Source organism: Cydia strobilella, chromosome 17 (genome assembly GCF_947568885.1).
Source record: "Cydia strobilella chromosome 17, ilCydStro3.1, whole genome shotgun sequence".
In the NCBI taxonomy this organism is placed as follows: Eukaryota; Metazoa; Arthropoda; class Insecta; order Lepidoptera; family Tortricidae; genus Cydia; species Cydia strobilella.
This window is the reverse complement of record NC_086057.1, coordinates 13,173,799-13,186,346: the sequence shown is the minus strand read 5'-3', so window position 1 is coordinate 13,186,346 and position 12,548 is coordinate 13,173,799. Positions and strand designations below refer to the sequence as shown.

General features: G+C 36.2%; 1 protein-coding gene across 2 annotated transcripts in view; it reads left to right on the top strand.

The window, feature by feature from the left end:
- LOC134748761 (solute carrier family 22 member 1-like) overlaps positions 1–6,418 on the top strand; it is a 45,768-nt gene extending 39,350 nt beyond the window's left edge. The window contains exons 6-8 of one of the 2 annotated variants that reach the window (XM_063683539.1): positions 730–908; positions 1,720–2,677; positions 5,513–6,418. In XM_063683539.1, coding sequence (XP_063539609.1) covers positions 730–908; positions 1,720–1,884 — 344 coding nt within the window. In that variant the 3' untranslated portion in view covers positions 1,885–2,677; positions 5,513–6,418. Of the gene's footprint in view, positions 1–715; positions 909–1,719; positions 2,678–5,512 lie in introns of those variants that run through there. The other variant, XM_063683540.1, reaches the window with a different exon arrangement.
- The last annotated feature ends 6,130 nt before the right edge of the window (positions 6,419–12,548 follow it).

Here is a 12,548-nt window from a genome sequence, read left to right as displayed (position 1 = left end):
TAAAAATAAGTAAATTGCTTGTAATAAATCGATAGGTTATTCATAAATAATAAGTTGAAGGTATTTGCGGAAAATTAGAAAAATATTACAGATGTGTGCTAAGTGCTAAGTAGGTAACTATCGTGATTGATATAATGGAAGTTATTTTAATCCTAAAAAGAACCGATTTAGTTGAAATTTGGTATAACCCTATTTTATATATATTATTTTTTTTTTTTTTTTCTCTCATTTTATCTGCAATCGGCCGTTCTAGCCATAATCAGATGTTCTGTCTTTTTAAGGGTTTTGAGAGGTCTTCCATTAAATACTCTCTCTTGACTTTTATAAAATATAATTTATCTTCTAGTGCCTCTGGTCTAGCCGCAGTATTTGCCACCTTTTCAGCCTACTCGGATTGTCATTGATGTTAACCAAGTCCCTTGCAAGTTCGTTTGTATGTTTTTTTAGTCGTTCTTTGTACTTAACACAATATCTGTTAACCTCCTCTTTGATTGTTGGAATATTTAGGTATTCATGTATCTCTGTATTCTTTGCAAACCATGGTGCACATGTTACAGCCCTTAGGACATTATTCTGAAACCTTTGTAGAATCTCGAGGTTTGAGTTACTATTTTATATTTGTTAAGTGATTTTTGTACTATTTAGTAATTAATCGTTTATAGCCATGAAAAACCGCCCGCAAGGCGCAAACCACATAACCTTAATTTCATAACAGATTCCGTTGTACAGCGGCCTGGTGGTCTACTGCGCTGTACCTCGTCGGCAAATGGAGCGTGACTCTTGCCTACAGCTCCGTGTATATCTACGTGTCAGAAGTCTTCCCGACGAACATGAGACAGACATTGATCAGCATCTGTTCGACTGCTGGTAAGATCGGGTCTTTGGTCGCGCCGATGACGCCGCTATTGGTAAGTTCTACATAATCGTTGCCATCATAATAATAATAAATAAATAAATATTATAGGACATTCTTACACAGATTGACTAAGTCCCACGGTAAGCCCAAGAAGGCTTGTGTTATGGGTACTCAGACGATATATATAATATATAAATACTTAAATACATAGAAAACACCCATGACTCAGGAACAAATATCAGTGCTCATCACACAAATAAATGCCCTTACCGGGATTCGAACCCAGGACCATCGGCTTCGCAGGCAGGGTCACTACCCACTAGGCCAGACCGGTCGTTAAAATAATAGTAATTTGCAACCGTGCCAAATCGATTTGTATTCAGTAGGAAAGTTGGAGACAAAAACCAATCTCTCTTTCTTTTAGTGCCTCTCTAACTAGTGAAGGTGAGCAGTCAGCACCTGTAAAATACCAATGCTCACTGCAACTTCAAAAACCTAATGGCCTTCCTGTTCTGCGATTGATGACTGTAGTATAGTCAGAGTTTTGATTGATTCACGGTTAGTTTCACTAGATTTATATTGACCGGGATATAGACCGTGATTACCTTTTGTATTGTTTATGAGCTCCCGATATTTCGACGCAGTTACATGCATCTTCATCAGTTCATGCATCGGGAGCTCATAAACAATACAAAAGGTAATCACGGTCTATATCCCGGTCAATATAAGTCTACTGTAGTATAGTCGTTTTATAGGTTTGACCTAAATTTTAAAAATTGGTTCAAACCCCTCGAAGTTTTAAATATCGCAGACTCCCCCGTCACTTTTATTATTTTAAATGACTTCAATTTGTTTTTGTCTAGACTCTCTACCACAAGTCCATGCCAACGGTCCTGTTTGGCGGTATGTGCATCGTCTCAGGGCTGCTGGTGCTGATACTGCCCGAGACCAGAAACACGCGGCTCCCTGACACGATCGAGGAGGCCGAGGCGTTATCCAAAAAACGGAACAATGTTGATGAATCTTAACATGGGAAGCTAACTTATATGTTTGGTAGTCATACACATATTTCTGCAAATTGTCAAGGATACCATTTTTTCAATATCCACCCGGACTGATAGCTGAAAAAGACGCTAAAATAATAACTTTATTTTCAAATCACTATCTAGCTAGGCTCTATACAACAAGTAAGCCATCAAACCATTCGAAGAAAGCTATTTTTTTATACCCTATACTTACTTTGATGTTCCAAAATGACATTTGGCAGCTAAGTTCTACATGCATTTACATATTTCGTATCCTTTTCATTTGAATCCAAAATTAAATTTGCTTTATGTGGAATCGTTTGGCAGTATTTTACTGCTTTTGGCAGATAGCCCATTCTCTAATGCTGTTAGTGTTTTCTATGTCTGATTACAGAATAGTATACGAATAACCTTACGCCCATGATTTATTCTAGAGTATAAGACTAATGGTGACTGTAGTGAGAATATTATGAAAGTATGACTTATTTAATGACCAGGTTCTCTAATTATAAGATTAAGATCCAACATAGAAAAAAGGTAGTAAATGATTAAGTAATTTACCATAAAAAAAAACAATGCAGACTTTGACATTTGGTAACAACTACAATAGAAATAAAAAAAAGTAACGTCCAGTCTATTTGTGTAAATTTTATATTACTAGAAACAGTTTTCTTGAATCGTAAAATGTAAGAAGGTAAGTTTTTTACAACTTTAACAGTTCGGTCAGCTGCATCTTCACAATACGCTATCAAAGCTACATTGTACAGTGTCTTATTGTCTGACAATGTCGTATAACGTCGGTGAGATTGCCAATTCCGTTATGTGCATTTTTTCGATATTCTGCTTTTTGCAGATTTGATTTTAAAAGTAAATTCCTCATCTAATGCAAAAACCAGTAAACGCAAATTTAACTTGGATAAGGTTTTAACAAAACACGTTTGTGATTTTACCCCTAAAAATAATTACACATGTGCTTCTAAACACATACGGGTTTTGGTAACCAAATAAAATCGAATAAATTGATAACCATTGCTGCACATATGTGAATTTAGTATCGAGTGACAGTTGTTTACTTGTTTAGTGTGCCTATGTACTTTGGTCAGAAAACATCATCTCGCAGTTTTTTTGGTGGTACCCACAAAGGGATATTTTATCGGAATGTTTTCATATAAAGTGTGATATTGTGAACTATCTGTTTATCGTTCATAGGACAGGTAAGTCTTCCTTATTTATAGCAAACTACTTTGCAACACAGTAAGTGAGAAGCTACACTTAGTCTTAACGTAGGTACTTAACACTGGTAAATGAACTTAGCTATTTCCTATTATAAAAATATATGTTTGTGCAGTTAGGTGTCAACCTATTTGCATTTAAAAGACAAGGAATGCCTACTTCATAATCATTTTATTCATAAAACCAATTTACATGTTCTTCTTCTTGTTCATCTTCTGTTCTATTTGGTCTATTAAATCTAGTTACTTATCAAAATACATTAATACCACAATTAGTTTTCTTTGTTTTTAATTTGTTCGTAAGTATAGCAAGTAAATGCTGCTGAATAAATGCCTGATACCTACCTAGGTACATCCACAAACAACTTGTTGTTTTAAATGTGCCAATAAAATGGAAAGTACCTCTTAATACAAACATAGTAAAATGCTATCCACGTTATTTGTTATATTTTATTATTCGATTATGTATATTAACGTAAATATTGTCCATGTCAGAGACAATACGGGTTTGGGAAAGGCAAAGGATTGACGCTCTGGAGATGTGGTGCTGGAGGCCTATGCTAAAAATACCCTGGACCGCCAAACGCACCAATCAGTCAATCCTTGATCAGCTTAAAATTAAGACCCGTTATGATAAGATATGCTTACAGCGAATATTGGCATATTTCGGCCACATAGTGCGAAGGGGGAGGAGAGCCTGGAAAAGTTAATAGTAGTCGGGAACACGGATGGCAAACGTGCCAACGGCCGGTGTCCCACCAGATGGACAGACCAGCTAAAAAACTCATCTTCCTCTAAGTTTTGCTCTATAGTGAAGGATGCGATGGACAGAAGCCGACGAAGGCAAATCATACACCAGCTGTAGGTCAGATGGTGATGACTACGATCCTCAGTCATAAGGAAACGACCAGAGAGATATTAACGTATTATAGCCTGTTTGTTGACAGATTGGTCACAACAGTAAACTTAATCGGAGACATGTCTAAAAGAGGCAAACACTGGCGATCTAAATTGTTGATTGATCTTAGCACAGGACAAATAAGTAGCCATGAACCTGACCCTACTTTTTCTTCTCACAGATTCATACCTGATTCATATAATCCAACAAACAGTAATGCAAATGATTATCAAAACACGCGACTGCTCCCTCAAATAATAACAACAGTCTTATGTCGGTCATTCAACGTGGCATTGAAAACGTTTGCAACGAAACATTCGGTCACATTTTTTCTTCTGGTATAATAGAATATTCGCAGTCACCTCAAGCAGCTAGTTTGTCTGAAGTGACACAAGCTGTAGATGAGGTGAAAACCCAGAGTGAGATGATAGAAATACCGTCTAATGATTTGAGATCGTCATCAGTGTCATCACCAAGTACTCCTCCCTCAAATTGTAATTTGGTGCTTGATGAACAAACCGGAATGTTTGTACTTTCCAATCAATCTGAATCGAGTATTGGCACTGGAATTGCTAATACAGCAGCCATAACTTTTCTTGACGAAATAACAGGTGAACCACAAGTAATAGAACAGCAAGTCGTACTAGTAACGATGAAGATCACTGAGGTTTACAGTAAAAGAAAAAGTAGGGGTTTCAATAAGAATCGGAGACTAAATGGGAAAAATTAAACCGGTAGGAAACGTTTAACTAATGAAGATGGAAATTGCAGTTATGACTTTGTTCAAAAAACCAAGAAATTAAAAAAAGATAAGCCTTGTCCCCACGGTGACATAGTTAAAACAGCGCGAAGTTATACGACTTACCACAAAAAATTGACAAGTCAAAGTTTGATAGCTTGCAATCTGAAAAAATACATGCATAGAGATCACCATCATTTTTATGATAGTCTTCATCACGACTGAGATATTGATATCATTTGAAGTCTGATTAGTTGATTAAATTGATTAGGAATCAAATACTAATTATATTTTTTATAACTAGCGAATTAGATACTTTTTTTAGGTATTGAGTAGGTAGGTGCATACAGTAATTTTGTTAGATGCTAAAATGTTCCTTGTGATCATTTTTTTTTTTAAAATACAAGTGATTGTTCTCAGATATCATTGTGTTTTTATTTATAGACACACATAACTTACTGTGATAAACCTTAAATTAATATGAGTTAAAATCCCTATGTGCATCACTTACACATACGTGTTTAGTAAGCTCAAAACTAATACCCGTATGTGCACAAAATTTATAAAAAAATATATATCTTTATTTGTAATGATTTAATCCCCATTTTTTCTCATACAACATATTTCTAGTTATTTTTAACACTCTTTGGACGTAGATTTAAGTCATGTTTTTGCCCAACTATTCAATAAAACGATTTTTTGTCTCTCCTGAAAAGTTGCTAAAATGCACATAGCGGAATTGGCAATCTCATCGACGATAAGCACCTGTCGTAAAACTAACGTTGAAAGTTTCAAGTATTTTATAAACAAAGTTATTTCTTAATAAATGAAACCGTTAATAAATCTAAATCTGTCTGCTTTAAAGAATAAACGATTTTTTCAGTTCAAGTTTGTTATCGATTTAACTGAAATATTTTTATTAGTTACTTATTACCTTATTAGGTACTATTTTATAGCAGAAAGCAATTTTGCGTTTTTGATGACTGTTTTTCTGTTTATGTCATGTGTTGTATAAAACGTACGTATGTACTTAGTATCAACTTAAACAAATTACCTACTTAAACTTACCTAATAAGAATGAATAATTTACCGTCTATTTCTACTTAGCAAAGCTCGAATAACTTTATTTTTACAATTACAGAATTGTTTCAATTGTCATTTTACTATTTATTATCTATGTTTTTGTAATTATTCGCAAAAGAAATCTGTTGACAAGCGCTTTATTGTGGAAATAAAAAATAATAATTGTAAGAATGAATATCTTTCATCTTCAATAATTATGGTTGTTATTTTTTTTAAATACATACATGAAAGTTTTTAAAAACCCCCAAGGTATATAAAACAATACATTAATTAACGGCATGCGAGTTAAATTATATTTCATTGTTTTAATGAAAGTAGTATGTCAGTTTAATTATATGGATAAATGTGACAATTACATTTAAAAACTACGTTATAGTATCGATATGCGATTGACAGTATTTTAGTTTTGTAAATGCAGGTTTTGTGTAAAAATTTAGAAGTAAGATTTATATGGGACCAATGACAAGTCAACGCTATAAATGCATTTTGTTTAATCAAAACATATTACAATGTTTATTAACTTATGTCAGTACAAACAAACGCATTATGGAAACTCACAATTTTTACAATAAACTTTTATAAATAGTATGTGTTTTTTTAACAGTATTTTTTTTTATGATGAATAGGCAGGCGTTTGACCACGATCCCACCTGATGGTAAGTGATAATGCGGTCTACGGTGGAGCACGCTTACCTGTGAGATACCTATTAACTCTTGCCTTGAAGAGCCCCAGATTGTACTCATGCGGAAACACAGACTCAGGCAGGGCGTTCCACTCCTTGGCAGTTCGCATAAGAAATGTGGAAGCAAAACGCTTCGTGCGTATTTTTGGAGTTACTACCATGAAGCGATGCCGGAGTGCCGTTTGTCTTGTAATCCGTTGGTAAAAATGGGACGGAGGAATAAGGTTGTGCAGTTCCTCGGCACACTCTCCGAAATGTATCCTGTAAAAGATCGACAGGCTGGCAACCTTGCGACGATGCTCCAGACTTTGGAGTCGAGCATTCGTCAGATTGCTGTCATTGATGATTCTCTTGGCCCTCCTCTCAACAGACTCAAGCGCCTCAAGCTGGTACTTTGCAGAGCCATCCCACAGATGAGAACAGTATTCTACACACGATCGGACTTGTGCTTGATAAAGGTCGAGCAGCTGTTTTACTGTTTTAATTATTACTGTTTTTTTGACAAAATGGTAAGTATGGAAATATCGCCCTCTATGACGAGAGTTAATCGGTCTACTCATTGACTGGACTAAAATAACTTAACCCAATAGGGGATATTACTGGAATGTTCTGTCACCAGAGTGCAGCACTAGCCTTTCTAGTAAACCATAGAGTAACTTATACATACTGTTTATACATACCTTTAACAGGTTTTTGACAAGTTTTCAGAAATAATAAAATATGACATTTATGCATCAAGGCGGTTTGTTTACAGAGGACCTACCGGAAAACAGGAATCCGAAATTTCGCTATCTGCCTCTTTATCGCTCGAATAAGCAAGAGTGACAGAGTGTTAGATAACAAAATTTCGATTTTCTTCGTCTTCCTCGGATTGTGGTAGTGGCGCCACCTGCGCATAGTTTCGCGTAATACTCCCTATTACATATATTTTTAAATAATAAGGAAGACAAATTACAAGAATTTGAATTCGGTTCTACAGTACATTTGTAGAACTTGCACTTGCAGAAACGCCGGTTCATATTTACTACAAACTTTTTTAACGACCTATTAGGTAGTATGTATGTATGTATGATAGTTAGTGTGGGCATAGAGAAATAAGTAAGCATAGAGTGCTCACTCCATACATCAGTTTTGTTACCGAAACACTTATTATTTTCGTAATCGACATCTAGCGTCATGTAACGGATTTATCAGTACTGTACTTACTTTTCCCCTCACTAGCTCGGAAAGCCGTCTTTTATCCTTTAAAACAAGCGGGGAAAAACGCATTTTATCCACTAGTGGGGAAAGTAATTTGACCTTGGATGGAGCGTGTTTAAGTAGCTTGACAGATAACAAAACGTAAAACGCTCATAATAATGGTTCGTTCGATATTAATTATAATCAAATAAATGGTTTGAGAATCTAATAAAAAATACCAGATTTAGCTTTATTTAATGATTTTAAGTCATAAACCTTAAAATTCCATAATAAACGTTTGTTTTTTAATAATTATGTTAAATATAATTCTGAACGCACAAGTTAAGTCGATGCAATTTCAAAACGCATCATTGACATTTCATACGTCAGAAATGTCAACATTGTCAACAAAAATTTTACTTAAAAACTTCTCACGTAAAAGTACAGAATTTCCAATTTTTTGTTATAATATCGTAAAAAAATTAGTGATTCCAGTTGATGAAGATGATCTAACGCCTGTGGATGTTGCACTTTCCTCGCTATAGTGAGGGGAAAAGTTTTGTGTTACACACGGGTGCAAATGTATTTTACTTCTCGTGTGTTAAAACACTAGCTACGCTCAGGATTCTATTTTAGAACCACTCGCTTCGCTCGTGGTTCAACTATAGCATCCTTTCGCTTGCTCGTGTTTCAATTCCACACTCGCGGGTAAAATACAATTTTGCACCCTTGTATAACAATAGTTATTTGTGCGAGTGGTTCTAAAATAGAATCCTGAGCGTAACGAGTGTTTCAACACACGAGAAGTAAAATACATTTGCACCCGTGTGTAACACAAAACTTTTCCCCTCACTATAGGCGAGGAAAGTGCAACATCCACAGGCGTAGATCATCTTCATCACTGGAATCACTAATTTTTTACGATAATACGATATTATAACAGAAAACTCTGGAAGTTGTGTATTTTTACGTGTCGGAGTCGGTGAGAAATTTTTTGTTAACAATGTTGACATTTCTGACGAAGCGTTTTGAAATTGCTTCGACTCAACTTGTGCGTTCAGAATTACATTCAACATCATAAAAAAAAAATGTTTCTTATAGAATTTAAGGTTTATGACTTAAAATCATTAAATAAAGCTAAATTTGGTATTTTTTATTAAATTTTCAAACCATTTATTTATGATAATTAATATCGAACGAACCATTATTATGAGCGTTTTACGTTTTGTTATCTGTCAAAAGCTACTTAAACACGCTCAATCCAAGGTCAAATTACTTTCCCCACTAGTGGATAAAATGCGTTTTTCCCCGCTTGTTTTAAAGGATAAAAGACGGTTTTCCGAGCTAGTGAGGAGAAAATAACTATTTCAGGCTTAATTAGGACTGTCAAAATATGTTGTTCTTTTATCCTGTTCGCACTTACGCCGGCGTCATTGTGTTTTTTTCGTTTTTCGTTCCATCTGTTTTCGTCACCAATCTCACTGAACCTAAAGACCGATTAAGATCGTGCAAAAAGATTTAGTACCTTTCGGTCCTTCACGGGATTTCATTCTTGATAGGTCTTAGTTAATGACTTGAGGAGCGCCACAGGAGGACACCAGTCCGTCAGCTCGTTGCGTGGACGACGAAGCTCGGGACCGGAATAAGTGACGTACCCGAAGAGGCATATGCTAGGCAATCGGCGATAAAAGGCTGATATTATAAGATAATGATTAATAAATTATTATTATGGAGTCTAGGTGGAAGATCTATGTAACTCAACAAAGGATTTATCCTCAACGTTCTCCAGCCGACTATTTAATGGTTTAAGAGACAGAAAACTCCACCACAAAAACTGGAAACAACGCGGCAACTTTGAGAAAAAATAAATAAAGTCCTACAGAGTTGAACGCTCAGTCTTACGCTGCAGATAGAGACGAGTTAAAAAGACTGCTGATTTTCTTACAAAGTTAGTTTTTTCAAAATCATAAAATTGGTAATAAGCTCGCTGTAGGCCGAGCACATGATTGACGCGACAGTATCTCTCTTTTACTAACTGTATGGAATAAAGAGGGATGGGTAGTCTATGTCGCGGCGAGATACTCTCGTGCCAATCAAGTCACATGTGCCAGCCCGGCTGAACGGTAGGTAAACTACTATAGTCCTGGAGCCCCGTGTCATATATAATTATATATAACATAGAGTTTGGACTCTATACATACAGTACTAAGGTTAAAATTTGTCTTTTGATGACGTCACCATGTAACATGGCAAACCTGTATAGTGCAGCCACCGCGCGCACTGGCCGGTTGTAAAAAAAAATAAGCGATTCGCCCGTCTTTTGTTTTTTCTCGTCAATTTTCTCGGAATTTTGTTGCAAATAGCACAACATAAGTATATTTATTTAATGTGACTCGATGCTTATGATTTGTGTTAAAAGTATTAATACGATTGTAATACGAGAGCTGCGTCTAATGCCGGTAAAATTTGTATAATTGTATAATAACATAAGTAACGTAACTAAGTTTATGTTTAAATGAAACCTAATCCAAGTCTTATTTGTACGTCACTGGTTCTTGTAACTGAATGAGGCTTGGGTTAGGTTCCAACCCGAAAACTAAGAACGCACGATATTCACTCCTAAAGTTTTTATCTGCTTGCGCCCGGTGAGCCCGCGTAGCCCGCAGTAGCCAGTGACGATATTTTATTGGTTTTGACTCGCGTACTGATAGAAATTAGTTTAAATTATTGTACATATTTTTACTATAATATTGTTTTACTATAAGAACCTAGTTTTCATTTTCTACCGCTCGAGTTAGCCGGCTACAACCAGGCCCCAGGTGAATAGATTAAGAGGAATCCGTAGGCAACCCTACCTCATCGGATAGCAAGGTTCATCATAAAGCCTAACAAGATTCTGTTTGGGCCTGGGATGGTGTCGCTACAAGCAACTTAGATATGGCAATAACATGCGTACAATTGCAATTACATGTACTACTCGTAATCCATATATGTCAGTAACGGTCATGTCAACGACTAATTTCAAGACATTTTTATTGGAGTACTCAGCAACCTACTATCCTTTTCTTGATGTAAATGTTTTATTGTATCGACCCAAAATATTTATACCTAATTTAAAATCTTTACTCCTTGTTTACTTCGATGACATTTGATAAATTTCAGCGTCTATTGTCAAAGAGTTTCCTTCTTACCAGTAAAATAAATTAGTGTCATTCAAAACTCGCAACCAGGGGTCGGAAACCGGTATTTGCTCCATACAAAAATACCGGTATTATTACGTTCTTTTTCGTTCTTTTGTTCATAATTTCATTTTTAGTGGGACGTTTTAATACTGCAAAATTGTTTCCTAAATACATGATTCAGTCCTACGTAATGAGCATAAAAAAATTCAAAATATTGGGCTATTTCGGGGTTTTTAAAAAATACCGGTTCCGAGCCCTGCTCGCAACATAGCGAAGGCCAAATAAAATCTTGTCAGGGCACACATAAAACCGCACTAACTCCAATATTGCAATCGGGCCTAGCTTTTCCTCTGGGTTGGAAGGGAAGATGGCAGTCGCTTTCGTAAAAACTATAGTGTCTACGCCAATTCTTGGGATTATAAAATATATTATGAGTAAATCATAGTGATTACTGTTTTCTTTCATTGTAAAAAGCAATCACTTATCGGATTGTAGATAATTTAATAAAGAATATAATTATTGTTCATAAACTGTTTTGTTTTAACTTTCACCGTCTAATAACAATTAAAGGCTGTAAATGGCATACAAAAGTAGAGGAAAGAGGGAAAGTATCCACTTCACAAGTTGCTTCGCAATAAAAAAAATCTTGCACTCAGCCCTCTGTCTGAGAGCATTCGGAACGCAGTCTGAACTCGAAGGATAGATTGGTATGTAGAATGGCTATATTCTTTTACTCTGTCGTTTAGCTTTTGACAGAGCGGTCGTAGTCACGTTGAGTGAGGCGTCCGCATCGTTAGTAGAGGCGGACACAGCTCTTCGCACAATCTCCCACCATCTCTCCTTGTTGTTAGACTGTCTGGCGCAATCACGGTTTCCAACTGCGGATGTTATTTGGTCAGTCCAGCGCATAACGTAGGTGACCTGTCTCGCTTGGCTCGCTCGTCTTCCTTGTATGGCTATATTAGCTGTGTTTATTTCTACTCGTCTCTGATACAACTATCAGCTATATAGGCGTTTCTGAGAGATAGTTCAGGACGAGGAAACACACTTTACCCGAGGAAAGTTCCCGGCAATTTTTGTTGTCTTAGACCGTTTGTTTTCTGGTCTTGGCTAGCAAGAAACTTTCATAGCTATGGCTATAGCTATTATAAACCTATAGCTCAAAAACTAAGTATATAAATACGACGACGAATACTCCGTCTATATACTATATATGATACATATACGACGTCAATATAATGATACATATATAGTATATAGACGACGGAGCTCAATAACTAAACGCGCGACTTCAAGGAGGCCTAGAAACGACCAGCTGCGAGTGCCCACGATCTGATGGCCTACCGCGACCACGAAGAAGGCATCTTTCTCTGTCACACTAATTACTAATTAATTGGCTTAAAAAAGAAAGACGCCCGGAAATTGCGAACTACGACGTTACAGGTAGGGCCGGTAGGCCCTCTGAACCCGGACTACCAATGGGCATTATTATGTGCTTGGTAGATAGTCCGTTGTAGAAAGAGCATATAACGACCACAAAATGCATGCAAATCAATTTTGCTGATTTAAATACCAAAACCAGGATTTAAAGTGTGACCCAGGTGACCGTAATCATGGCAACGAGCGACAGGAAAAAGTTTATTCCCTAAGATACTTTACGAACTGCCGGCC